At 40.4% G+C, this 27,792-nt stretch overlaps 3 protein-coding genes across 3 annotated transcripts; 2 read left to right on the plus strand and 1 right to left on the minus strand.

The window, feature by feature from the left end:
* The first annotated feature begins 462 nt into the window (after window positions 1-462).
* prdx5 (peroxiredoxin 5) lies at window positions 463-3,289 on the plus strand. The gene is made up of 6 exons (XM_048236551.1): window positions 463-622; window positions 1,733-1,867; window positions 1,999-2,130; window positions 2,461-2,499; window positions 2,608-2,672; window positions 3,009-3,289. Exons 1-6 carry the CDS (start codon window positions 533-535, stop codon window positions 3,115-3,117), a joined length of 570 nt encoding a protein of 189 aa, XP_048092508.1. The 5' UTR covers window positions 463-532; the 3' UTR covers window positions 3,118-3,289.
* A 1,364-nt stretch (window positions 3,290-4,653) lies between these two features.
* nxf1b (nuclear RNA export factor 1b) lies at window positions 4,654-17,349 on the minus strand. Its single transcript, XM_048237374.1, is given in 23 exon segments — window positions 4,654-4,819; window positions 4,955-5,015; window positions 6,112-6,294; window positions 6,431-6,465; window positions 6,467-6,504; window positions 6,605-6,647; window positions 6,746-6,861; window positions 7,222-7,280; window positions 7,580-7,687; window positions 7,790-7,845; window positions 8,067-8,138; window positions 8,300-8,336; window positions 11,649-11,758; window positions 13,150-13,257; window positions 13,440-13,528; window positions 13,913-13,982; window positions 14,443-14,523; window positions 14,632-14,736; window positions 15,307-15,390; window positions 15,596-15,657; window positions 15,694-15,806; window positions 16,179-16,395; window positions 16,940-17,349. Coding segments are annotated over 23 exon segments (1,914 nt in total). The 5' UTR covers window positions 16,968-17,349; the 3' UTR covers window positions 4,654-4,780.
* A 390-nt stretch (window positions 17,350-17,739) lies between these two features.
* On the plus strand, window positions 17,740-27,117 carry vps11 (VPS11 core subunit of CORVET and HOPS complexes). Its single transcript, XM_048237915.1, has 16 exons — window positions 17,740-17,893; window positions 18,103-18,251; window positions 18,356-18,491; window positions 18,591-18,754; window positions 19,632-19,879; window positions 20,001-20,202; window positions 20,426-20,577; window positions 21,934-22,120; window positions 22,221-22,364; window positions 22,636-22,833; window positions 22,948-23,109; window positions 25,218-25,351; window positions 25,506-25,708; window positions 25,861-26,032; window positions 26,156-26,378; window positions 26,479-27,117. Exons 1-16 carry the CDS (start codon window positions 17,752-17,754, stop codon window positions 26,641-26,643), a joined length of 2,781 nt encoding a protein of 926 aa, XP_048093872.1. The 5' UTR covers window positions 17,740-17,751; the 3' UTR covers window positions 26,644-27,117.
* The last annotated feature ends 675 nt before the right edge of the window (window positions 27,118-27,792 follow it).

Genomic DNA, 27,792 nt, shown 5'->3' on the forward strand with positions numbered 1-27,792 from the left:
TAGTACTTTGAGACCCTTCAGAAAATATAATATTCCAGAGCCATGCAAATGTATCAACTATCATACTTTGTTGGAAAGCAAATTAGTGAGTCTATCAATGATGTTCAATGTGTCTATGGAGATCATTATTTTTTTTTAAGTTCAGACAGGCCCAAAGTGCCCGAGTTGTAGAGGGCCTCTTTAATGAATTAGGTCTTATTTAGCTATAGGTTAAGTAGGTCAATGGAAACTTATGAGTAGGCGTAGGGCCTGTTTTTGAAGCTGTACCTAGTTCAGCCTTGGCAACCAATAAGCCTTCTCTTCCTCAGGTGTCTAATATTAAAAATGTACTTGTCCTAACAAGTTATATTATATATTTTAGTTTTGATTGGAAACGAGTAACCTAAAACGGTCAGAGTGGCTGAGCAGGTGCAAATCCCGTTCATAGAGGCGGAGCTATCTAACTTGGGAACAGCCGGGTAGACTTTGTCCCGTCTCTTACGTGGAACCAACGCTCCGACGCCGTCAACTGTGGTTGCTGCAGATATAAACCATGAATACATCAGCGATCCTGAGAGGGACTCGAGCTGTCCACAGCATCAGATCGCTGCACACCACATTTTGTTTCAACATGCCAATTAAGGTAAAATTAATTAAACTCTGCAACTGAATATTCTGTGATCTCGAAGTTAGCTGCGTGCGAACTTGACCTTGGCAAAAGGCACATGTCGTGTTTTGGATAAAACAAATGCGCCTGCATGAATGGCCTATGCCAACATAACGGCGCAAATCCTGGGCCGCCATGCTGATGTTGTTTCACAGTAAATAGCCTAGGTTAGCCATTGTTTCGGGAACAAATGTAACATTTTGCAACGTGAAGCGCTAGTTTGTTGCGTTCAACAGCTAGCTAACTAGCTAACACAGCAGACTAGTTAACATATTATCTGATCTTACATCTTATCTTGCACTCATCTAATCCGTGGTTAATTATTTATCTAATGACGTAGAAATGTAAGGCTATGCGTAGACGATGGGGAAAGTTACATTGCTAAGATGAGGCCAAAACCACGAACTAAACTATCATGCATGCATATTTTAATGTTGCGCATAACAGACATTAACGTTGCTTTATGATCTCTGAAAATAGTTATTTCTGACGTAGCCTAAGTAGGATGGCAAAAGGGAATCTTACTTGGCCTATGGAATTACTTTTTCTACTTTTTTGTGGCCTCTTTATTTTTTAATTGCATTTTGTTTTTTAAGCATATTCTCAGTGACTTTTGTGTTAAGATCGACTCAAAATACTTGAATACAATGCGTAAAAGCACACCGGAATTGATGCTGGCTACATTCCATTGCTTGGCGTGCTAGACTGGTGATGGCTTCTGTAATCGTATTCAGCATCCATTGTTATGCGCATGTGCAGACAGCACGATGGCACTGTGGCGACATGTGAAGGTTAGGGTATGTAAACGGGACATCACGGTCTTCGGGCTCTGATGAAGACGTGGGAGGGAACATTATTTTTCCACGTAGGAATTTGTGAAACTGATCATTGACAGTTCATGAGCATAACGTGGGTGTAGAGCTGGTGTCTGTCCTTTTAAATATGCTTTTTTTTAAGGGGAATTTTACTGCATTTCCCTTTAGAGGGCAGTTGAAGTGCATCATCTGAGTAACCTATAATCCTTCAGTAGGCTACTATACACATGAAAACCTACTCCAAAATGCTCTACTAACTCTGTGTATTTAGATTGGAGAGGCTTTGCCTGCAGTGGAGGTCCAGGAGGGAGAGCCTGGGAAGAAGGTTTCCATGGACCAGCTCTTCAAAGGGAAGAAAGGTGTACTGTTTGCTGTTCCAGGAGCCTTCACACCAGGGTGCTCCAAGGTCTGTACTTATGGCTTTCAAAATGACCCTCACTGATTATTGCAATACGCCTATAGATAGATGCTGGTCAAGATGCAGTTTCCCAAATTGTTGTGATGAGTTTAGTTTTTATTCCCATGTTCAACATTTAGACTCATCTCCCTGGGTTTGTGGAGCAAGCTGGGCAACTTCGGAGCAAAGGCATCCAGGAAGTAGCATGTGTCTCAGTAAATGATGCATTCGTCATGGCTGCTTGGGGCAAAGAACATGGAACAGACGGCAAAGTAAGTAGTGGACAAAATCAGATGTAACCTACCACTGTTTACACTGGGCCGTCAGCAGGTGCACGTATAACACAGAAAACCAAGTGTATCTGTAATGGTAGCCAACAGGTACAGTACACTAGTACTAGTCTATAGTGGACTACTACAGTATACACACGCTCAACTGATAGAAATGAAATATGATAGAAACTTTCTGTCCTGTAAATGGTCTCAAAAGTAGTCATACTGTAAACTACTGACTTATGAATTGTACAGCATACAGATAATGTGTACCGATTTGCACTTTTTGTGTTTGAATTGTTGACACGAAAAATTCTTGTCAATCCGTAGGTGAGGATGCTTGCTGATCCCACAGGAGCTTTCACAAAAGTGAGTTGCTATTTTCCAATAAATATGTTTTATATTTAACATAAATAATGTTTTTATGTATGTTAAAATGTCCTACTTTCTTACTGAGGCCCTGCTCTTGTTATTTAGGCAGTGGACCTTTTACTGGACAATGATCAGCTTGTGCAAGTTCTTGGAAACCAAAGATCCAAAAGGTATGACAACTGTCTGTATTTCAGGCCTTGGTACAAATGTCGTCAATATTGTAAAACAGAAAACATTTGCACAAAAAAATGAAACCAGTGTACCACAAAAAACACGTATTGCTAACAAAGGGTTTACCCAGAATGCAGTTTTGTATGACGACAACCTCACATCCTGCAGCATTCAGCCTGTTCTAGACTGCTAAGAATGAAGAACGAATCAAATAGGTCAGCTGGATCAAATCCAAGGTCCGAGTTTAGCTGCAGTCCACTGGGTGGCAGGCTTCATTATAAAGGGCACATACTGTAGCTCGCACTCTGCTCATCCGTCTTGTCTGAACTCCTTAGGTACGCCATGCTGGTCGAGGACGGCGTGGTCAAGAAGATCAATGTGGAGCCTGATGGCACAGGGCTAACCTGTAGCCTGGCAACCAACATCCTATCAGATCTGGCTTAAGCCAAAGTCAGTTTACAACCCCCTCCATTGATGACTTGGCACTTAAAAGTCAGGTGAAAAGCTAAGACGCACAATTTAATTTTTTGCACATAGCTATGCAACTCGTATTACTCAAAATGGTCGTTTACAATATGTATCATTGAGACAAATAAAGTACACCACTGTTGGAAAATGTTGAGCCTCTCAGAAAATGTTACTTTCCGATTAAAATCACATTAAATGCAGAAAATGCTTATGTTTATTGCAGCTGGTTTCTAATTAAATATTTACAGAGACATTCAGAAAAGTCCATTTTGAAATTGCCCATTATGTATTCCATCATCTTGTGAAATTATTAATTCATTACTAGGCAACCCTGTTTGTCTAACTGAGGTGGAAGCCATTAAATTGGCATATCATTTTCATAATTATACGGCTCTTCACAATGCAAGTAGAACGAAGTTCTACCGGTCATTATTTTCACCTAAGGACCTCTAAATAATGACCGTTTTTCAGCAAAGGCAACAATGAAACGGTAACAAATAAATGTCGAGACATATCGTGGAGTTCATTTATTCGTTTTGGCAAGTAACCGTATAATAAGAGGGATAATGTATAGAACGTCGGGTCATTATTGGGAAAATAAGTCCTTAACAGAAAAGTGCAAAGTGGCTCTCAACAGGATTAAAGTGGAGAGGCTGGTGTTCATCTGCATGTCAGTCTAGTTAGAGAAACTCATACCTCGCATGTCCTCATTTAGCAGCCGTATAAAAATGTCACTCATCTTGATCAAAAATCAAAATATGAAAAGAACCAACACTGTACAAAGGGTGGCTGGGACAAAATTATGTGGACTCAGATGACATTTGGATCAAAGAGAACAGTTTAAAAATGCTGACCGAGCCCTTCATGTCAAGAGCAGTTGAGCAAATGTATTGATCCTAAGGCTTCAGACAAAGTGGTACATTTGTGCAGAGTAATTAAAATGACTTGTACAAGGAATGCCATCACTCCATTTTGCAAAACCCTGCCATCATTTGTGAACCTACCTCCATTTGTAGTATTACATTTCATCCCATCCTACTCCAGGACTATGATCTAAAAGGATTGCTCCATTTAATGCAAGACCGATTTAGGGAGGCAGTGGTCTGCTAGCATTCTGTGCCTAATAGTCTGGCCAGTGGAGTGACAGGATATCACCCCTCTTGAGCTGTCGTGGGAGCAGTTTGACCACAGGGCAAGAAAATAGCCAATTCAACTTGTGTAAAAAGTGCTCGAGACGGCACGAGAGATCATTTCTGCAGATCATCTCAACAAATTCAACCCTACAACGTCAACGTCTACAAGGATTTACTGGAACTGCAAGGGTTCTGATAATCATTTCAACCACAAAAAAGAAAACTTTCTGACCGTATCGGTCTTGAGTATGGTCTTCTCACTGACATTTTTTGAGTGATTCCAAACTTTTGAATGGTAGTATATTTTTGAGGTGAAAGTCCTTTCTGGCAAACCACTTATTGTACCAACACTGTTAATTTACATAGAAGACAAAACAGGTTGGCAGACAACATTTTTATATTTTATTCATAATTCATAGTGCAAGACTTGGTTGTAAAATTCTATTGATGCTTGTAAAAATAAATGTACATCTATGTACATTTCATGACCAACGGAGGAAACATCTTCACTTTATAAAAGCGACATCTGGGATTTTCCCTTGAGCCTGCAAAAGAAAAAAAAATATTTTTAATGGCACATTCAAAAACATTTCCCTAGAGGGCACACTCAACCATAACCTTCACACAAATAAAGATCTCAAAATAAGATGTTTTGGGACAATGTGGATTTGTGTACTTACTTTAAGGTCAGTAAAAATTTTGGCAGCCCTGTCAAAATCCCACTCATTGTCCTGCAGGCACCTGGGGGTGGAAGGGTTGAAAGAATGAATTCAACCTGTTAAAGGAATTATCCGGAGTAAAATGCACTTTAGATCAATTTACGGATGATTGGGAGTACATACGTTGAGTTGACATCAAAATCATGTCATTCGGATGTGTTTTGAGAAAGTTCGATTTCACCGTTTTTAGTCAAAACTCGTTAGCCTGGAAGTGACCAGGGCATGTCATTTCGCTGCTACAAAACGCTATTTTTATACCTCTTCTACAGTTCCAAATAACATTACACTTACGTGCTAGTGAGTAGAGGGTCCCTAAAGCCAAACCGAAGTATCTTGAGGTCTTTGTGGTCGGATAGAGAGTCCAGAATTAATTTCATCTAGCCAGTACCTTTCCGGAAATGTTGCTGCTGCAGCTGGCATCTTTAGGGGAAAGTCCGTAGGAGTCGACGTCGTGCATCACGTCGTTGCACGACATCACGTCACGTGACATTTCAAAATTCCAACCTGTTAGTAAGCTAGGGTTTGCTGTTGCATACAACTTCGAAAGAAATACTTTTTTTTTTTTTTTTAAAACAAAGGCGACGAAATTGTGACTTTCCAGAGCATGTTACTCCACACTCCGCAATCGACTCCTACGGATTTTCCCCTACCTCAGGACCCTCGTTTTTGCTTTAGGGACCCTCTACTCACTACCACGTAAGTGTAATGTTGTTTGGAACTGTAGAAGAGGTATAAAAATAGTGTTTTGTAGCGGCGAAATGACATGCCCTGGTCACTTCCAGGCTAACGAGTTTTGACTAAAAACGGTAAAATCGAACTTTCTCAAAACACATCCGAATGACATGATTTTGATGTCAACTCAACATATGTACTCCCGATCATCCATAAATTGATCTAAAGTGCATTTTACTCCGGATAATTCCTTTAACAGCAATGGCTGAACGCCAGACATTGTAAAACCACAAGATGGAAACAAAATGCCGAAAACTGTTATAAATGGTGTTCCCAAAAAAGGACCCTTGTGCCTTACATATGAACGCTACAGCCAGCCTTCAAACCTGGCTGATTTAATGTTAAGCCGGGTTTGTCTGACCCCGGGTAAGAAACCCAACACTCACTTCTGAGACCACTCCAGGTTCATGCCGGACTGCACGGAGAAGGCGCTGAGCATTTCCTGCTGGGCGGCCGAGAGCGTGGGCACAGGGCTGCTGGAGGGGGTCGGCGCGGGAGCCACAAACGCTTTCCGGATCTCCTCCGTCGTGGCGTTCCGTACGAACATCTCATCATTCACTATGCACAGACTGCAGGCCGCACCGCACAGCAGACCGATCGGTAGGTCAAAGAGAAATGTAAGCTGGTTTTAAGTTCATCTGTTTTGTCAGTTTTAACTAACCAAATGTGAACATGTTTTGCATCATAGCAGTTTTCTGCTCTTACCTTGAATTTCCTGCTGGTACAGCAATGAAGACACGTGGAGAATGCTCTGAAGGTCTCCCGGCATTTACCATCCACTAGTATGAGTAAAGTTAAAATTAAACAAATAGTTTTACTATCAATACTTCAACTGGAATCTAATGAATATGTGAGACAAAATAGCATGTATTTTTTCACCTTCTTTGAACACTCCACTGACAGTGAATGACAAGAGCGTATTCTATAGAGAGTGAGACACAAAAGTCAAAGTTAGGAAATCACACACACAATGAAATTATATTCCACATACCGAGAATTGAATTTGGTATGTATACTCACTGTGAAGGTGTTCACGTCAACGTTGAAAGAGGCAATATCATGTTGTGTTTTGGGCAGTTCGTTTAGAAAGGCCACCACATTAAGACGTGTGTGCTTCAAAAGTCGAAACCGGGTGGCTGCATAGCAAAAACAAGAGTTTGGCAAACCGTCGGTCATACATGCTTTAAAGTGCAATATGTGAGGCTCGATGGCGTTTTAAGGCCTCACTGTCGCCTTCAAGGCAGCGCTGCGACCGCCGATTTCAAGGCACCTAACCCTAACCTTAACCCTAGTGCCTTCCATGCAGCGTTGTCTGGAAGACGACTTTGGGGGCTTAAAACATCATGACACATACGAGTCTCCGGATCGGGGTCGGGGAACAGCCATTCTCCCATTTACAAGTTAGTTTACAATCAAAATGACTTCAAAGCTATGTGCATAGGATGCCTTTTAAGATACAGAACTATAAAATAAAAAAAAGGTGGGAATGTACTTACTTGGGTCTTTGAGTCTTTTCAGATTGCGACTGTCTTTTTGATAGTCTCCTAAAGTACATCTAAATTAAAATAAGGTATAAAATATAAATGCATAATATAAAGAAAAAAGTACAAAATACCAGTAATTAGTCAGAGGTCTTATAGAGGAACGATCTGCAGAATACACCATCATATCAATCCAATGCTTGTCAGAAAAATTAAGGTTACATGTACATACATACATACATACATACAAGTTACTACATGTCTAACGACATGCATAATGACGTGGAATAACATCACGGTCATGGGCACGGGCATGACTGCAACATTAATACACGTAAAGAGTGACCTATACAGAGGAGTGCATGATGCCTACTTGGAGGGGTTCTGCGCGAAGAAGGGGATGGAGAGAGAGAAGGTGGCACTGTCGTGGTAGGCATCCAGGAGGGGCTGTCTGTCAGCAGAGTCGTACACACTGTAGTACCTGAGGGGGGCAGGGACAGATCAGCACCCTCATACTCTAACTCATCTCCACATGCTTCACTAATACACAAACAGACAGAGCGCATGAAGCAAATTATCTTACTGTGTTAGGAAGATCAGGATCGGAGTCTTGATCTCTTCTGAGGCAAAGTAACTGGGCTGTATGGTGAGGATGAAAAAAATAATAATTATTTGTAATGAAAGCCATTTATAACAGCATTACAGAGCACAAAAAGGGGGAATTGAGCTTGATATTTCCTTCCAACATGTTCTATTTGGCTCCAGTTTGGAGAAATATTTTCATTTTTGCACACCCTCATGAGCTTTATTTGACATACAGCATAACATGTTTTTTGACACACAAAGCAGGCTGCCATTACCTTACACGGCGGCAGTACCGCAGGGGTTACTTCAAGGTCAAACACAATGGGAGCGGGGAGTTCGTTTCCATCCTATGGCACACACATGAAAGTCTGAGTAATATCCACCTCCAGAGCACCGGCCTAGTTATCGATTATACTACTTATTGACACAATAAAGCAAATTCTCAAAGAAATGACTTGGACATCAAATTTGGTTAATGAAAATAAATGATGCATTGTAAAGGACATACCAGCTTCAGAAGTCTGGGAAGTCTCTCCCGAACAGCACTGTTCATCATTCAAAGATACAAGAAAACACAAAGAACATAGAAATTACATAACTGATCATTATTAGAGATCATAATTGATCTCTCCCTTTTTGAGCTTGCTCGCACACACACACACAAAACTCCACAGTCCAGAGAATTACAGAGATGTAACCGATAACATTTGCCACTTCCTAAGTCAGACTTTATTCCTGCAATGCGTATTTACATGAAGGCCCTCAACTTCCTGAGCCCAGACATTCCACTCTGCCTAGCAGTCCTACCCCAGAAAATACACCATTCACCACAGAAGACCAGGTACAGTAGAGGAACCTACTGCAAGCTACACGGATCCATGGACTTATGGATTCACTTCAGACAATGTTATCTGCAGCTGTTCAGTTCTGTGATACAGATATGGTGTCCACACAAGAACCACCAGAACCGTTAAGCATTTGACACAAAAGACGAGTCTATACCAGACTGACCCATGCAGCACCACGTAAAGCAATCGTCTCAACAATAGCGTATGCAAATCAAAAAACATTTACAACGTTAAAAAACCACACACTGAAGTAGCAAAACACTCAGTGCATGCAAGTTGCAGAAATATATAAAACAATTGAGCTAAACCCAGCTGTAGCTGGAATTAAGTGATATCGCATTAGAATTAAATATTTTTTAAGCAGCACTATCACACCCAAATGTGCACGCCCACTCTTTAAACCTCTTAAAAATGTTTGCAGAGTAACTTCAGAAAATTCAATAATAATGATAATAATAATAATAATAAAAAAAAAAAAAAAAAAAAAAACCCCAACCTCATCCCACCACCCACCAAATCATCTACTTACCCCTCAACGATACTCACCACCGTCCCCCCGACGTCTGAGGAGATGGACTAGGGCATGGGGGGTGGTAACTGGTAATGAGCGTGCAGCTGCTGCCCACTCCACAAACGAACTGGGCAAGGCAGTGTGATGATACACAGAGGCAACTTATTGGGCAATGCTGCCGAGCAATGTTGTTCGGGAACTTGACCACTAATATTAGTCAACACATTTTTATCTGGAGAATTTAATCAGTGGGAAGCAGTCAAGATCATTTAATCGGAACACTAGGAACTAATTATGTGATAGCCCAGCCAGGTTGCTCGAAAAGTTGCCCCATGCAGCATCATTTAAAAGGGCCACAGGGCTCTCGAGGAGGAAAACTCAAATGAAACTCATGTGTGAGGGTAACTATCAAACACCTTAGCCCATGAAGAGACTGACTACATGAAGATGAGAATGTTAGATGCTGTCAGATCTGGGACAACTATGTTTGGAGAAAAGAAGCCTAAAACAGTCGAGACAAAGTTGCCGTTCAGTAAAGCAAACAGAAAGTAAATTAATAGTATGGTAAAAGTTAAAAATTTAAACTAGCTCAGTATCTTTTTTTTTTTCGGTTGTTGTCAATGTTGTGTGTAAATGAAACATGCAAAGATAAGAAAGAAAATGCCAAGCAAGGGTATCAAATTAAGTTTATTGTACTTTAATGAGTACAATGAAGGTGTTAAAAAGCATGAAGGAAAGAATGTTAGTGGCAAAGAAAATGCTGCATTTTTCAGCACTGGATATGATGGGGGAGGAAAGTGCCTAACAAAGCCATATGGAATGAAGAGAAATTTAGCGCCAAGCATTCTCCCACTACAGAGCACAGATTCCTAGAACTGGAGTTTTGCCACGTTACTGGATGTCTCCATAATACTAACCAAGGACCCTTTAGCTCTCTAAGAGTTAGCACAATGTCCTCAGTAAGCATCCCACGTACGAATCATCACAAATGCACTGTGTAATGTTTTTGACTGTAATGTGCCCACAGCAGGATAGGAACAGCAAGCCAGCAGCCTGGTGTTGTATTCAGCAGGAACAGAGCTCCAATATAGCGCCATAGTCAACCCTCTCTCACAGAGGTGCCCTTCTACTCTGTGACATCAAGATAACTGCCCTTGCCACCTCTGCCCTTGAGCGCAGTGCCCGCTCACGTTCAGGAATGGGTCCCTGTGTCTCCAGTTCGTTGGATGCATAGACTATTGACCGTTTCAAGAGAGTTCCATTATCAGCATCATGGTTGTTCCCACAAGGCTTCCGTTTTAACATTCCATATGTTATCTTAATGAAGCGGAAGTAGATTGGGAACAAAATAGAACGTTCAAGCATTGTTTTTGTTTTTCTTGTTGAAAGGGTCTATACATAGTCAGAGCGATGCATCAAACCATAGACTGTTTGCCCACATCTCGCTTCTCTGTGAAGTGAGACTGATAAGGCCAGTTGTGTGGCTGTGCCTGCCTTAGGTTGTCCCAGAAATTCAAGGTGGGATCTTACCCGTCACTGGCTAACCAGCCTTCTTCACTGGCCAAAAGAGCGATGGTGATGGATCACTGGGCAGACTGCGTCAACATGGGCAGAGGCTTAAAGCATCTGGCAAATGGCTGGTGTTTGAAAAATATTAGGAAATTTTACTTCCTTGGTTGCTGGTCAAAGTGACAGATGAAAATTAAAAGCACACATTTTTTTGGAGCACACTTCAGTGTGCTTATAGAAATGGCTTCTGTTTTCAATTTAGAATTACTAAGTTGTGTAGTGGCATCTGTAGAGGGGAGAATGGCCTAAATGTTGTGTGAAAGGACAAGAGAAGAAGCTCATTAAAGAAGTGCAAGGCAGAGAAGAGATAGTGATAAAAAAAAAAAGCCCTAAAATCATTAAGTTGAAAATCAGTGATATTGCACTTCCTGGTCAGAGGTGCATGTCGAGTCAGAGGAGAGGAGTTGTGATTGGTTACTGGGGCAGTGGCTGGAAATTAGTGACCGTGTTGAATAAGTATGGTCAGGTGGCTGGTGTTACGAGAGGGATACTAGCAGGTAACCAACACCTAGTGGGCTCTGCTGTTTTGGTTAACAGAGAGAAGCTAGTGGTGTGGTGATTTAAGTTTTATTATACGACACTGGTGTGGCTGTCCAGTGTTTACCTTAAATTTCAATGTTCATGTTCACGGCAAGTCACTCTGAACAAGGGACAACAGCAGCAAAGTTTTCTGCAAGCCACATGACAATAACAACACAATATACACTACATACATAATTTTACATCCATCTTCAGTACCATGCTGCTGTAACCTGCCTCACCTACACCTTTTATAGACATACTTAATGAGACCTTCTATCTATTCCATATCATGGAAAGGCTACAAGATGTTAATACATCTAAAAAAGGGCATAACAGTGACAAGTGCCATTCACTTGTATTGTCAACATGTTTTTCATGTTCACTATGGCGGCTTATACCGGACTAACCTGATGTACATGGCCTGGTCCTTAAAATGCTGACACACGGGGTTTCCTTCTAACCACAGCTCTGCAAGTTTGAGGCCTTTCAGCTTATCCAGCTCCCTTTCAGTTTTGATCTGTACAAACAAAAAAAAAACACCCATCAGAATGTTCACACAAACCAACACTCTCAGGACCACTCTACAAAATCACTATCAGTTTTTTGGAGGGATTTTCAAGCCTTTATTGACAGGCAGTTCCCTCCAGGAATTTTGCAGGCCTTTTTTTTTTTTATTGTTGCGTTGTTGTTTGATTGTTGATCCTAAAATGCCTGATTTCGCAGCAATCTTTCTAAAAGATTGTGATGGAACTTGTGGTGCCTTTGGGCATTTGTTGCAAAGACATAGCAACAAATGCCTAAAGAAATTACAATTTGTTTTGTTTTTGTTTGAATTTTTCTGTTGCATTTGAACATTTTGTTTGACTGATCTAGTGAAAATCACACTGTTCTGATTTTTTTGTAAATGAAGAAATGCTTTGGCTGGGGTAATTCACTAAGCAGTATACCTTTTTTAAAATGAAACAAACAGAACAAAATTCTCCAAATAATGTTTTAAAGGGTGTGGTTGAAAAACAGGAAAAGCTATAAAAAAACTAAAAATTGGTTGAATGACTGAATGATTCTTGTGATGCCAGTTTGTAGGTTGTAGCCTAAAACAGAGACTAAGTACTCATGGGGAGTGAGTATGACAATTGATGTAAAGGGACTCGACCATTATGACGTTTTTTTTTGTTATAGAATTGTGAAGAGGTAAGCTTCCTGTTGCATATTCATACAAGAGGATAAGAGCAATAAAGCCGCAAATTACTAAATTTACTCCTCTCTCATTACTTCCAGTGAGAAGACTTTGTTTTTGGACGACCTCAAGAGCTGCTGTGTTTGTTCTGTTGTAAAAGAGATAGCTTACACTCGACAACTAACAAGGCAGTCAGTTGTCAGTCATGGTCTGAGCGAGTACAGGTAACATTTCTACAAGCTTAACATCTCAAACAGCTGAGGACAAGTCAGCAGAATAACAATGCAGGTCTTCAACAATTATTTTTGTTGCTAAGCCTATGCGTTCATCATTGTCTGTAAAAATGAGTGTGGTGCGAGGTACTGATGTGATTGGTCAAATTTGTCTGGAAACTATGATGATTGGTCAAATTTGCAGAAAAGTAGCGGTGGTTGGACAAAATGCATTAATTGCTACAATCGCAACATTGCGATATCCTGGTGGGACTAGACAGGACAGTAGAGAGCAGAAATGAGGTAGGAGAAAGATAGAGAGAGATGGGGACCAAGAAATGAGCCCGGGTCATAGATAGATAGATAGATAGATAGATAGATAGATAGATAGATAGATAGATAGATAGATAGATACCCAAGGGGAAATTCCTGTACATGGGGCAGACATTACCCATGTGTTATGTTTCCCCCAGCACTATCAAAGCTTTCATGCACCAACAATATTGACCACACTCTCACCTCGTTTTGGGAGAGATTCAAAATCTTCAGGTTTGGCACCTTGCTGACAATACTGGAGAAGTCATCGAGACGGTACAGTCGGTTATTGCTCAGGTTTAAACACAACAGCTGTAAAGGGAAAAGATGGAAGAGGAGACTGCAAATTAGAAGGGACAAGGAGATTGTTAAATTTCATTATGTAGTCAGATCATACAGACTACATTGTGTGTTGGGTTGTTCCTTTTTGAGACATGAGAAGCAAGAAGAAGAAATTCTGTTTACGCTCTAAATAAATGCACATCATGTCTTACCTCTGGAATGTTTTCTTCAATAATCTTAATAACTGCCTGCATAGAACTCTTCCTTGTCAACACCACCTCTATGTTCTGAGATACCAGGTCTGTGGGAAAGGAAAAGGAATTGTTAATATCATAAGCAAAACTCTAGGAAGGGGTCTAACCACTGTTTAGGTAAACCAACTTTGTTGTCATTACAATGGACGTATGTTGGTGGGATGCAGTAAATAAGGTTTGGTTTGGTAACTTTAACTGCCTTGTGCAATCCAGAGGCTTTTTTTATGTAGTGCATTTATCTCAAAATAACATTATTTTCTTTTACTTTTAGCAGTTTTCTACTTCAACCACTGGTCATATGAAAACCCAATTACTGACAATGACATTACAAGGAATGTATGATGCCCATCTATTATGAGACCTTTGGAACAACAGTGTATTCCTGTATAACTACAATATAAGCCCAACAACAACAAAAAACATTTTCTTACCAGGATCTATCCTTATATTATTCAGATCAAGAGCTTGTTGGGAGCCATCAAAACGCTTGGCCATACATTGCTAAAAATAGGAGAAAAAAAAAGAAATTCAACCCAAGAAATAATTCAAGATTGAAAAACATGATCGGTTTCTACCAGACACAGAACACCGCTGTCAGGGGCGGAGTGAAATCATGATGTATATGATATGGTATACCAGAGCATAGCATATGTATAGTATAAGTATATATACTCTTTTGATCTCTGCATTTAACCCAATCCGTGAATTAGTGAAACACACACAGCACACAGTGTACACACAGTGAGGTGAAGCACACACTAATCCCGGCGCAGTGAGCTGCCTGCATCAACAGCGGCACTCGGGGAGCAGTGAGGGGTTAGGTGCCTTGCTCAAGGGCACTTCAGCCGTGGCCTACTGGTCGGGGCTCGAACCGGCAACCCTCCGGTTACAAGTCCAGACTGCTAACCAGTAGGCCACGGCTGCCCACAATATTTGGATTTGTATTTACTATGTTTTGCACCTTTAAGTGTTCAAGATCTTCTGGTTTTAACTCGGCGTTGATGAAGGGAGGGGGAGGGCAGGAGTTCATCAGAACAGTCACCTGGAATTAACAAAGTCTCTTTTAGACATGAATCTTTGCTAGATGATATTTTCTTTCAATAGATAGTAGATAAATATGCAAACAGCTGTAGTAGTAAAACTGAAGTACCTTATAACCATCTTTATCTGTGATCTTCCGTGACACTTTTGTTAACGCACTTGCAGTCATGGAGTCCTCTACATAAAACATAGCTCTATTGCCATCTGTATGATACTGTGGACATAAAAGCATGACTTGCAATCATTAAATGTGAACAACAATTCCAACTTTTCAAGCAACTCACCTAGCAACTAGGGACATGACCTAAGAAACACAACTATACTAATTCACATAGTCATTGCATTGTAATTGTTCACATTTTCCAACATTACTTCTTTCTTTTTGGCCTAGTTGTTGCCATTGCTTGAAGTATTTGGTTTGTATAGAAATATGTTTGGTTTTCAAGACAATTTTGTGTCAACAAAAGCTAAAATAATAAATATTTTATCTAAATCAATGGACTCTAATTACTTTGATTGTTTTGTATTATAATTTGTGTTTACTATGTTTTAGAGAGGACTGAACCCCTTAGTACTATTATGAGTCATTGTCTGTGCTTCTATGTGTGTGTGTGTATAAGAACTCTTTAATGCAAATCAATTTTACCTATGGCTATCGGTAAAAATAAAACAGCCTGAATCTTAACCTACCACGCATTAATTGATTCCAATTTGGCATCATGTATGTACAGTACCCAATAAGTTTAAACACAGAATTTGGATAAGGGAGAAATATAAAACTCACATGAATAGGATGGAATGGCACAGAGCACAGACCTCGAAGCGCTGTCAGTAGCCATTCCTTGTCATACTTTTTACCATGTGGAATCTGGGAAGAAATGATGGCATTCACTTTAGCAAAGAACGTTCTGCACTCTTCAGAGATAAAAACAAACAAACAAACTGGCCTGAATCAGTATGGACAAAATGTCTTTTTTATCTCTTGATGTAACAGATTGCAGCTAGTGGTGTGAAAAGTACAGCTACGTTTCTTCCATGTTTTTAAAACATAATTTAAGGATTAGCAAACTCACACTCATTTTAAACCAGTTCTTTCGTCCATTTCCTCCTCCACCGCCGCTGCCACCTCCACCTCCTTGTCTGCCTGCATGACTTCGATATGTAAAACCACCACCACCACCACCACCACCTCCTCCTCCTCCTCCTCCTCCTCCTCCTCCTCCACCACCTCCTCTATCACCTCCTCTTCTGCGATTACGTCCATTAGGCCTTCCATATGGGTTACTATAACAATGAATAGAATGACAAAATTATAAACAAACAAGGGTTTATATAGACATACATACAAATCAATCACAGAAATATACAAAGAATGACCCCCAGGGGCAGCCGTGGCCTACTGGTTAGCGCTTCGGACTTGTAACCGGTAGGCCACGGCTGAAGTGCCCTTGAGCAAGGCACCTAACCCCTCACTGCTCCCCGAGCGCCGCTGTTGTTGCAGGCAGCTCACTGCGCCGGGATTAGTGTGTGCTTCACCTCACTGTGTGCAGTGTGTTTCACTAATTCACGGATTGGGATAAATGCAGAGACCAAATTTCCCTCACGGGATCAAAAGAGTATACTATACAGAGATATTTCACACAAATACAAACTCACTATCTGCGCTGCGAGCCGTCATCTTGTGGACCATCATCCATCATGGCTATGTCGCCATCGTTCTCTTCAAACTTTCCCTTGGACCCAGCACCACTAGCCCCACCGTGTCCTCCGCGATGCTTCGATCTTGAACCATGTTCACTATATATGGGCGCTCTGAAGGGACCCCTGCCTTTCCGAACGCGGTGCTTTGGACCTCCAACTCGATCGTCGTGTTCTGAATCACAAATAAAGAGGTCCAGATGAGCTGTGCAATTCCAAGTTAGATACAATTCGGCTTCCGTACGTTAACGTACTTGAACAGCTAGCTTATCGTTATATGATAAACATTCAACAAGTAGTGGCATGCTGTCATACTTTATATAGCAATTATACAGTATAACTACAAGTCAGAGGAAATGTGATTAAATAACAGTTAATTCCTTGCCATTCTAAGTAACGTTGGGCCATTCTGAAAGACGTGCACGCATGCTGAAGTAGCTGCTACCAAGCAATACGTTGGCTAACCAGCAGGCAGGCTAGAACTAGCTGCAAGCTGTGTTCGAAGTATGAACTCACGAAAGGCCACCAACGTAAACCATCTGTCGATGGTTTGGTTGTACACCGTGACTGTTTGGCAAGTGAATGGCTAAATATGGTGAAAATAATAGGTTAACTCAAAGCAATTAAAGTGATATACACTGACCAACTCAGGAAAGTTAACACATAACGTGGATGGCTAACTAGCGCAGTTAGCTAGGGAACAACTCATGCATTCTTACCACTGTGGTAACGGGAATCATCAACCATTGTCGTTAGTTTTCGGGCGTCCGCGCCTGGGTAATGGTTCGTAGCCACTGACTATAGTTGATTTGTTACAACCATGTGTGTTAATATGTTGTTTCCAAATGTTTAAACTTTTTCTCTAAATAGTTGTTGGAACAAAGGCCCTTGCTTTGTTTCTTTGAAAGCTAGCTAAAGCTAACTCAAAGTGATTACAGATTGGGCATGCGCATTCCAAACTGTTAGCATGGCCATGTTCAAACCGAATGTGACATGCGCAGTACACAACATGAAAGAACATGAATCCGATATCTAGAATAGACATAGACCTACTTGCTCAACTGTACACCTTTATGTACACTGGGATATTGGTTTTATCGGTGTATCCTGGTCCTCCCCATTAATTTATATGACAACAGTGCATGTTTAGCATGTACCATAAGTATGAAGGCCTACCTATGTCTAGCTCTACCTGTACACAAACGGCCACACATGTAACGTAGCATGTTGTCCGACGTCAGTCGTTCTTGAACACACTGGTGGCCGTCTCCTCCCTCCTTCATGCCAAATACATTTGCCCAATTTTTGGCACACTACTTCGTGCTCCTTTACGGATGTGACATGTTTTCTTACATACTCTGTGCTCTAAAATAGGGATTTCTTGTTACATGTGAAACAAATGTTAAATGCAATTTCTCTGATGCCACTTTTATTACTTCCGGGATTTACTTGATTGGCAGATATTCTCCGCCCATGTCATATGACCTGCTTTTTTACATCACATGAGCACATAGCACTGAATGAGGAAAAAATGGCTGCGTTCTTACAGTGGAGGCGATTTGTGTTTTTTGATAAAGAAACTGTGAAAGACCCTGGAGAAAATGGCAAGAATTTCATGTTGCCATTCGGAATTTCAGCTTGTGATTCCGGGCGAGGTCACATCGTACTCGGAGATATCCTTATTGAAATGAAAATGAACAAATAAAACGAATGTTTACTGTTCGCTGTTTTGTAATGCAGTAACAATAGTTAATATGTATGTTGCAAGCAACGATAATTTAGAGAGGAAATTGTCATGGTTTCACGTTTTGTAGACAGTTACTTGATCATGTCAGTCTTATGTTGCCAAACCTGTCGTTTGTCCTTAACCAACACTGTGTACATATGGAAGGACAGATTTGGTTCTTGACACGATCACTGCAGTTGACGTCTTTTCAAGCTTACAAACTTCGTGTGACACACCTGTATCAGCTTAAACAGCACAGCATCTTGGTGTCTGTTGGTCAAGATGAACAGGGAATAAATCCTCTGGTAGGTGCTCTTTTATCAGTGACTAATTCAAATGAGGAAAAAATAATAGATTTGCAGTATTGTTTTGTATTGTCTCTTGTATCTCTTGTATTGTCACATTTTAGGTAAAGGTTTGGAATTTAGATAAGAGGGACAGTGGAAATCCTTTATGCACTCGGATTTTCCCTGCTATCCCTGGCAACAAACCCACAGAGGTGTCTTGCCTCAGTGTGCACGAAAACCTCAACTTCATGGCTATCGGTATGTATTATGTATGATAAGTATTAGTATTATCAGTGTATGGAAGGGATGCACTGCACTGTTAGTCATGATCAACAACTTGTTGTGTTGTTTTGGAAGGCTTTACAGATGGCAGCGTGGTGTTGACTAAAGGAGACATTACCAGGGACCGGCACAGTAAAACGTTAACCCTTCATGAGGGCAACTGCCCAATCACAGGTCTTGCCTTTCGGCAGGCTGGCAAAGTCACACATCTGTTTGTTGCCACACTTGAGAAAGTACAGGTATGGGAACACTCTGACATGATTTCTGCCACACCACACTCTCATAATGTAAAATGTTCTTTAATGATGATGGAGCTCTGTATTCTGAATATGTGCTGCCATCTGGCTTGCGTTTTAAAACTCCTATTATTACTTTTAAACAGAGGTCAGTGTTTCCCATACACTGACTTATTTGTGGCGGCCCACCACAATATCAAAATTGACCACCACACAATGATTTTCCAGGTTGTACTACATTGTGCTTAAATCTGGTTAGCATCATAACCACGCTGCACTAATTTGTTAAAAACTGTTGCATTCAAGTTAATTCTGCAAACCTACCACCACAAGAATTCACTTCTGTGGGAAACACTAGAGTGGAGGTACAAAAATTCCTTCATCCCCTTTTCTATCCAAGTACTGAATGCATACAACAGGAAAATATAGACTTGTCCATTTAGTGACCCCCGTATTCACTTCCTCCTCTTATATCTAACTTATTTAATGAAATCTTATCTTGGTTTTATTGACTCATCTTTTTAGGCATCGTCAGACCTATTTATCACAACTAAATTATTATTTTGTGCATATCTGTCTGTATTGTAGTATGTTGTGTCTATTGTTGTGTGGTATGTGATCCTGTCTGCAATCAAATTGCCCATTTGGGACAAAGAAATAAATTGAACTTGAACTCTCTCTGCTTTGAAATTGAACTTGAACTCTCTCTGTCAGACCTATTTATCACAACTAAATTATTATTTTGTGCATATCTGTCTGTATTGTAGTATGTTGTGTCTATTGTTGTGTGGTATGTGATCCTGTCTGCAATCAAATTGCCCATTTGGGACAAAGAAATAAATTGAACTTGAACTCTCTCTGCTTTTGTGTTTGTGGACAGTGCTACACCCTGTCTGTGAAGGAGTACCCAAAACTGGAGCTGGACACCCATGGCTGTGCGCTGTGCTGTTCCGCACTAACAGACCCCTCTCAGGACTCTCAGTTCATTGTGGCAGGAGATGACTGTGTCTACCTTTACCAGCCTGATGAGAGGGGGCCCTGTTTTGCTTTTGATGGACACAAGCTCCTGGCTCACTGGCACAGGGGATATCTGTTGCTACTCACCAGAGATACAAAGTCACCCAATAAGTAAGTTAGTGCACTTCCTGTTGGTTATATTTTACACACCACTTTGTAATTCATGGCTATTTTTTGTAATAGATGCACTGTAATGATGCACATGTAAGTATTGGTGGCATTTTATTTATAGGACAGATTTTGGAAGCAGAGAGACATCTCCAACTGAAAAGCAAGTTTTGACCATCTATGATCTGGACAATAAGTTTATAGCTTACAGTGCCGCTTTTGATGACATAATTGATGTGCTGGCAGAATGGGGCTCCTTTTATGTCCTGACCCGAGATGGAAAGATATTTGTTTTGCAAGAGAAAGACACTCAAACCAAGCTGGAGGTGAGCTCATGATAAATAGTGACAGAGTCCTCAAGGTCTTTGACCCGTCATTTTAATATGCTGCATGCAATATCTTGTATTGTCCTGAACTACTCCCTAGAGCTTCTACAATGCTGGTAATTGATTGTGTTAGCTGATCCTGAATGTATGAATCTTTTATTTTCAATGAGTTGCTAATACAATAATCCTTGATTCTAATGCCTTGTGGCTTGATGGTTTGTAGATGTTGTTCAAGAAAAACCTTTTTGTGATGGCCATTAACCTAGCCAAGAGTCAGCACTTGGACAATGATGGCCTGTCTGAAATCTTCAGGCAGTATGGAGACCATCTCTATATTAAAGGAGACCACGATGGAGCCATCCAACAGTATATCCGGTATGAAACGCAACAATATGTGTCTTTCACTGTTTTTAAGGTTACTGTTTTTTATCTATTATCAGTATCAGCTATGCTGTTGGTGGTGTCTACCAGCCAAGATGCTGTTTACCTGAAGGTTAACCTATTAAGCTGTATGGATACTCCTTTATTCTAATAATGATAATAATAATAATAATAATAATAACAATAATATATATATATATATATATATATATATATATATATATATATATATATATATATATATATATATATATATATATATATATATATATATTTAGCACAGAAAAGCACAAAATGCTAGCCTGACGAACCAGACCCACATCAAGATGTAGGGTCTGGGAACTTGCCATTGCAATCACGCAATAGGATAGCGCTACTTGGGCAGCCGTGGCCTACTGGTTTGCGCTTCGGACTTGTAACCGGAGGGTTGCCTGTTTGAACCCCGACCAGTAGGCACGGCTGAAGTGCCCTTGAGCAAGATTTCTAGGCTAACAAAATGCTGTACATAAAGAAAAAAGCAATACATATATAGCACAGAAAAGCAATTATCAAAAAACAGTTGAAAAAATTTAGTAAAATATTATATCAAATCTCATCATGAACAATTTTTCAGGGTTCAATATAAGTAATGGCACTAATAATAATAATAATAATAATAATAATAAATTTTATTTAGAGCGCCTTTCATGTCACCCAAGGTCACTTCACAAATAAACAAAAACAAAAAGGTTGTAAAATTATAGTCATCTCAAAAAAATAATTTTTTATAGCTTGTAATTTTTGTAATTGTAATTTTTATATGCTGTAAAGTAAAGTCAGTCAGTCAGTCAGTCAGTCCATAAGCCAACTAAGTAAAAAAGTGTAAGTAAAAGAGTATGTCCGGCAAGTTGCTTGGCCAGTAACTGGCCTGATGTAATGTTATACACAAGTTTAATTTTTGTATACCAGATTAATCTATCAACTGGTTACTTACTGGTTATTCAGTTGGTTGGACAAACATTATAATGATGATAATTACAATAACAGCTTTATGGAGAATTTACTTTTTTCCAGGCAAAAATATACAATGGGCCAATTACAATCTGGCCCAAGGGCTCAATGGGGAAGATGAAAATTGAAAATTATTATTTTTTTTAAGTATGTGCATGGTGAATTTACAACATTTTGCTCTATGGGTTATTACTCATAAATCACAAAATGTAAGTCGCCTCTGTTAGCAGAAACTCTGGATGACCAGTGCAACATATGACGGCACAGCGAAATCATTGATCCAGGATCCTGAATAAGCAGCCCGCACACTGAGCAAAATCGAGTACTATTTGTGCTAATACAAGCATGTGTCCTCTTTAGCACAATAGGAAAGCTGGAACCTTCCTATGTGATCCGCAAATTCCTTGATGCACAGAGGATCCATAACTTGACTGCATACTTACAGGCCTTGCACAGGCAGTCACTCCCTAACGCTGACCACACCACACTACTGCTCAACTGCTACACCAAACTAAAGGACAGCTCCAAACTAGAGGAGTTCATAAAGGTATATGTTTATACGCTGTGTTTGTCATTTTTAAAAAGGTAATAAAAAATCACGCAAAATCTAGCATATAAATGTTCCTTTGTTCTTCTTGTCCCCAAAGAGCAGTGAAAGCGAAGTACACTTTGATGTGGAGATTGCCATCAAGGTACTCCGTCAAGCTGGCTATCACAGTCATGCAGTGTTCCTAGCAGAGAGGCATATGCACCATGAATGGTATTTGAAGATTCAGCTTGAGGATCTCAAGGTAAATTAATTAAGGCTACCAAGTATGCAAACCAGTTATTTTTTTTATTCTATATGTATTTTGCTTATGTTGTTCTAATGCTCTAAAGTGTCTAGTTGTTTGAAGGTTTTCTGGGGTTATTAAAACATGTAATGTTCCACAATATAAATATTATTCTTTTATTGACATATTCATATCACCTTAAATGTTACTTGTCTGTGTGTGTAGTCTGTAAAATGTGCTCTTGGGAATAACAGCACTATCTTTTCTGTTTTTATCAAACCTACCTCAGAACTATCAAGAGGCTCTGCGTTACATTGGCCGGCTCCCATTTGAGCAGGCAGAGAGCAACATGAAGCGCTATGGGAAAACTCTGATGCACCATGTACCTGAAGGCACCACTCTCCTGCTGAAGGGCCTGTGCACGGACTACCACCCCAGCCAGGATCCCACTGACCGGGACAATATAGATAGAGCCTCAATCAATAAGGTACAGCTGACCTGAGTTACAAAGTGTTTACTAATTATAGTTCAGCTGAAATATTTGGAACTGCTTACCCGGTACACACTTAACAAATGACCGGTCTTCTCACTCACTTGCCAGGCAAGTCCCGAGGAGTTCATACCCATATTTGCGAACAACCCACGGGAGCTGAAGGCCTTTCTGGAGCACATGATCGAGGTAGAGCCGCTGTCGTCTCAGGGTGTGTACGACACGCTGCTGGAGCTGCGCCTGCAGGACTGGGCACACGAGCAAAACCCTGAGGTACGTTAAAGCATGCAGCATCCATAAAGCACAGCATGGAATAGGAGGTACGGTATGTTAAAGCATGCAGCATCCATAAAGCACAGCATGGAATAGGAGGTATGTTAAAGCATGCAGCATCCATAAAGCACAGGAATAGGAGGTAATGAAAGCATGCAGCATCCATGTTAAATGTTAAAGCATGCAGCATCCATAAAGCACAGCATGGAATGGATCCATAAAAACACAACATGGAATAGGAGGTATGTTAAAGCATGCAGCATCCATAAAAGCACAGCATGGAATAGGAGGTATGTTAAAGCATGCAGCATCCATAAAGCACAGCATGGAATAGGAGGTATGTTAAAGCATGCAGCATCCATAAAGCACAGCATGGAATAGGAGGTATGTTAAAGCATGCAGCATCCATAAAGCACAGCATGGAATAGGAGGTATGTTAAAGCATGCAGCATCCATAAAGCACAGCATGGAATAGGAGGTATGTTAAAGCATGCAGCATTCATAAAGCACAGCATGGAATAGGAGGTATGGTATGTTAAAGCATGCAGCATCCATAAAGCACAGCATGGAATAGGAGGTATATTAAAGCATGCAGCATCCATAAAACACAACATGGAATAGCAGGTTAAAGCCACGCAGCATCCATGGAATAGGAATGTTAAAGCATGCAGCATTCATAAAGCACAGCATGGAATAGGAGGTATGGTATATTAAAGCATGCAGCATCCATAAAGCACAGCATGGAATAGGAGGTATGTTAAAGCATGCAGCATTCATAAAGCACAGCATGGAATAGGAGGTATGTTAAAGCATGCAGCATCCATAAAGCACAGGATGGAATAGGAGGTATGGTATGTTAAAGCATGCAGCATCCATAAAGCACAGCATGGAATAGGAGGTACGGTATGTTAAAGCATGCAGCATCCATAAAGCACAGCATGGAATAGGAGGTACGGTATGTTAAAGCATGCAGCATCCATAAAGCACAGCATGGAATAGGAGGTATGTTAAAGCATGCAGCATCCATAAAGCACATCTCATGGAATAGGAGGTACGGTATGTTAAAGCATGCAGCATCCATAAAGCACAGCATGGAATAGGAGGTATGTTAAAGCATGCAGCATCCATAAAGCACATCTCATGGAGTAGGAGCGCTAGTAATATAAACATCTCATGGAATAGGAATGCTAGTAATATAAACATCTCATGGAGTAGGAGCGCTAGTAATATAAACATCTCATGGAGTAGTGGTGCTAGTAATATGTACATCTCATGGAGTAGGAGCGCTAGTAATATGTACATCTCATGGAGTAGTGGTGCTAGTAATATGTACATCTCATGGAGTAGTGGTGCTAGTAATATGTACATCTCATGTAGGAGCGCTAGTAATATGTACATCTCATGGAGTAGGAGCGCTAGTAATATAAACATCTCATGCGCTAGTAATATAAACATCTCATGGAGTAGGAGCGCTAGTAATATGTACATCTCATGGAGTAGTGGTGCTAGTAATATGTACATCTCATGGAGTAGGAGCGCTAGTAATATAAACATCTCATGGAGTAGGAGCGCTAGTAATATGTACATCTCATGGAGTAGTGGTGCTAGTAATATTGGCACTGCATGGAGTATTTATGCAAGTAGGAGCAGAAGTAGTGCAAGCACCACATTGCGTAGGAGCAGAAGTAGTGCAAGCACCATATGGTGTACGAGTGGTCTTTCACCACAGGGTTTGCTACTGTGTGCAGAGAGCCTTTCCACTGGTACTGCATGGCAGGGCACGGGGTTATCTTCAGAAAGCACTGCCAGAGGTTCTGCCAGATCATGAGTCATGAGTGTGCTTACTATAATCTTTTCATACGAGATCAGGGTGTGCTTTTGGTTCCTATACTGATATGGTTGTTTGCGTAATCATAATTTAATTAGTTTAGGAGTGTAGTAGATGAAACCCATGTTTTCACAAATGTTTAGACTGTTTCAATGCTGAAATGTCTGTTATTATTTTTTATTTTGCTCATCGGCTGAAATTGTGTCTTGTGCTTTGTAAATATGGTCACTTGCTTTCTGAAAAAATATCTCTTACACCTTTGTATTTTTCATTCTTGCAGAAGAAGAAAGTCCTGCAGGGGGCAGCATTGTCTTTATTGAGAAGCGACAATACAGTTTTTGACAAGGCGCTTGTACTCTGTCAAATGCACAATTTCAAAGAAGGAATTCTCTATCTGTATGAAAAGGGCAAACTGTAAGTGACAAGTTCATATTTTTTTATATTTTATGTCTTTAATTCACTTTGAGAATGTTGTAAAAACGGCAAGATGTGTACACAGACTTAAAGACATCAAACTAAAACGGTTGTCTGAGTATATACTTAGATATTGTGTGTGTGTGTATTTAAGGTATCAGCAGATTATGCACTACCACATGCAGAATGAAGAATATGGGAAAGTGGTTGAGGCATGTAAGCGCTTTGGTGATCAGGAGGTTTGCTTGTGGGAGCAGGCGTTGGGTTACTTTGCACGCAAAGAGGAAGACTGCAAGGCATACATCAGTGAAGTGTTGCAACACATTGACCAAAACAACCTAATGCCTCCATTGCTGGGTAAGTAAACTGAACTACAAGGAAGTCTGCTGTCTTGTAGACTATGAGAAGTAGAAAGTAGATTTCTGTGGCATTTCATTTTTTCACACCATGGCAGCTGCATGCAACATGTTCTGGCTAACATCCTCCTTCTGTATGTTTTTCTTTTCCAGTGGTGCAGACATTGGCTCATAACTCAACAGCCACTCTGTCTGTGATCAAGGACTACCTCATCAACAAGCTCCAGAGAGAGAGTCTGCAGATTGAGGATGATGAACGCAAGATTCGGCAATACCGGGAGGAAACGGCTCACCTAAGATCTGAAATACAGGAGCTGAAAACTAGGTTAAAACTAGTTCAAACCAGGGCCTACTAGCAACACACCTTTTTAAAAATACATTAGATCTGATCATGGGAAGACCATGTGAAAATGCAACTAACGACTGACCACATTATTTGTATTGATAGTGCAAAGATCTTCCAGAAGACCAAGTGCAGCATGTGCAACAGCCCACTCGAGCTCCCCTCTGTTCACTTCCTGTGTGGTCACTCGTTCCATCAGCACTGCTTTGAGAGCTACGCCGAGTGCGAGGCCGAGTGTCCTACGTGCACACCAGAGAACCGGAAAGTTATGGACATGCTGCGTGCTCAGGACCAGAAGAGAGACTTGCACGATCATTTCAACAGACAGGTACCACAGCTTCCGCTCTGGTCGCTGGCTCTTTGGGCTTTTTGTTTCTTGTTCCTTTGTGCTGAACAGTAATGCAATATTTTTTTGTTCTGATTCACAGCTACGGTGTTCCAACGATGGATTCTCGGTGGTGGCCGACTACTTTGGCCGCGGAGTGTTTAATAAACTCACCTTGATCACAGATCCCCCCGGCAAGGCCGTGCCAGGAGGTCTGGAAGCTGACCTGCAGCGAGATCTTCTCATCCACACAAAGAGAAATGCATGAGAACTGACATTAAGACATTTGCTTAACTGTAGGCGGTTGAAGTCACGTTATGTTCTCCCGCACAATGCACACAACCAAGAATGACCTTTGTGTATACCACCACATCTACACCACAGATCGTGCTTAAAAGCTAGTTCATACAACACTCACAACAAAAATTGATGAAGAGAAGGAATCTCTCACATTAACAAATGTCATTGTTGTATTAATGCTGTATTTATTAATTTGCTAGTACTAACATGTCAAATATCCCTGTAATTACAGCTTTGCCTGCTAAGTCTTGTCTTTGGAGGTTTATGTTGTTTCAATATTGTATTCAACCATTAATGATACTATCCATAGAAGTGTGTAATCAGATTAATGAAATGCTTTTTTTCTTTTAGATGCATTTGTGCCTTAGCAAAGAACTCCACATCCATTATGTTTTGAAAACAGTGGATTTATAAACCCCCTATAAATAATGTTGTGTTCACAGTTCTCATGTTTTGTGAAGTTATTATCATGTTCTTATGACAAATACACAGCCTATGCTGTGAACTTAAAATGGCTGTGTTGTGCACTTAAGGCCTATAGGCCGTCTTCCTGCTGTTTTGTTTTGTCCAATCATTTTTGTGGGGCTGTGAAGGCCCCTATGAATTTCTACAAATCATTTTCATCACTTCAGAATGAAACTGAACTGACAAATTTAGCACTGGTTGGTAGCTTAGTGCGACTTTGAATCACAGTCATGCAGGAAAGGTTAAATTAAGAAATAACCGAACAAAATGAAATTAAAATACTAGTGGGAAAAAACACTGTAATTACAAAAAGGGATGGGCAGTATTTATAATACATGTTTTTCAAATACAAAAACATTAATAATCAGTTTCTTGGAACTGGTTGTGACATTACACAAAGTTGCCTCATGTATGTTACCTAAAGCAACGTGATAAAAAATTATTAGGAAAGCCCCTTGGCGTCAATATATCACCATTTAGCGATTACACAATACCCAGTTAGTTAAAAACCAACTAAAAGGGTCATGATCCTTCCTGATCAACAGTGTTACACAGTGCAATATCAGGCAATCTGGGCATGCATTAACAATACTGTCGATTAATGTCAGAGACTTGTCTCCACTTTTTGCCACTTGACAAGCTCAGTTGTGAT

The sequence above is a fragment of the Alosa alosa genome, chromosome 2 (assembly GCF_017589495.1).
Source record: "Alosa alosa isolate M-15738 ecotype Scorff River chromosome 2, AALO_Geno_1.1, whole genome shotgun sequence".
Classification (NCBI taxonomy): domain Eukaryota; kingdom Metazoa; phylum Chordata; class Actinopteri; order Clupeiformes; family Clupeidae; genus Alosa; species Alosa alosa.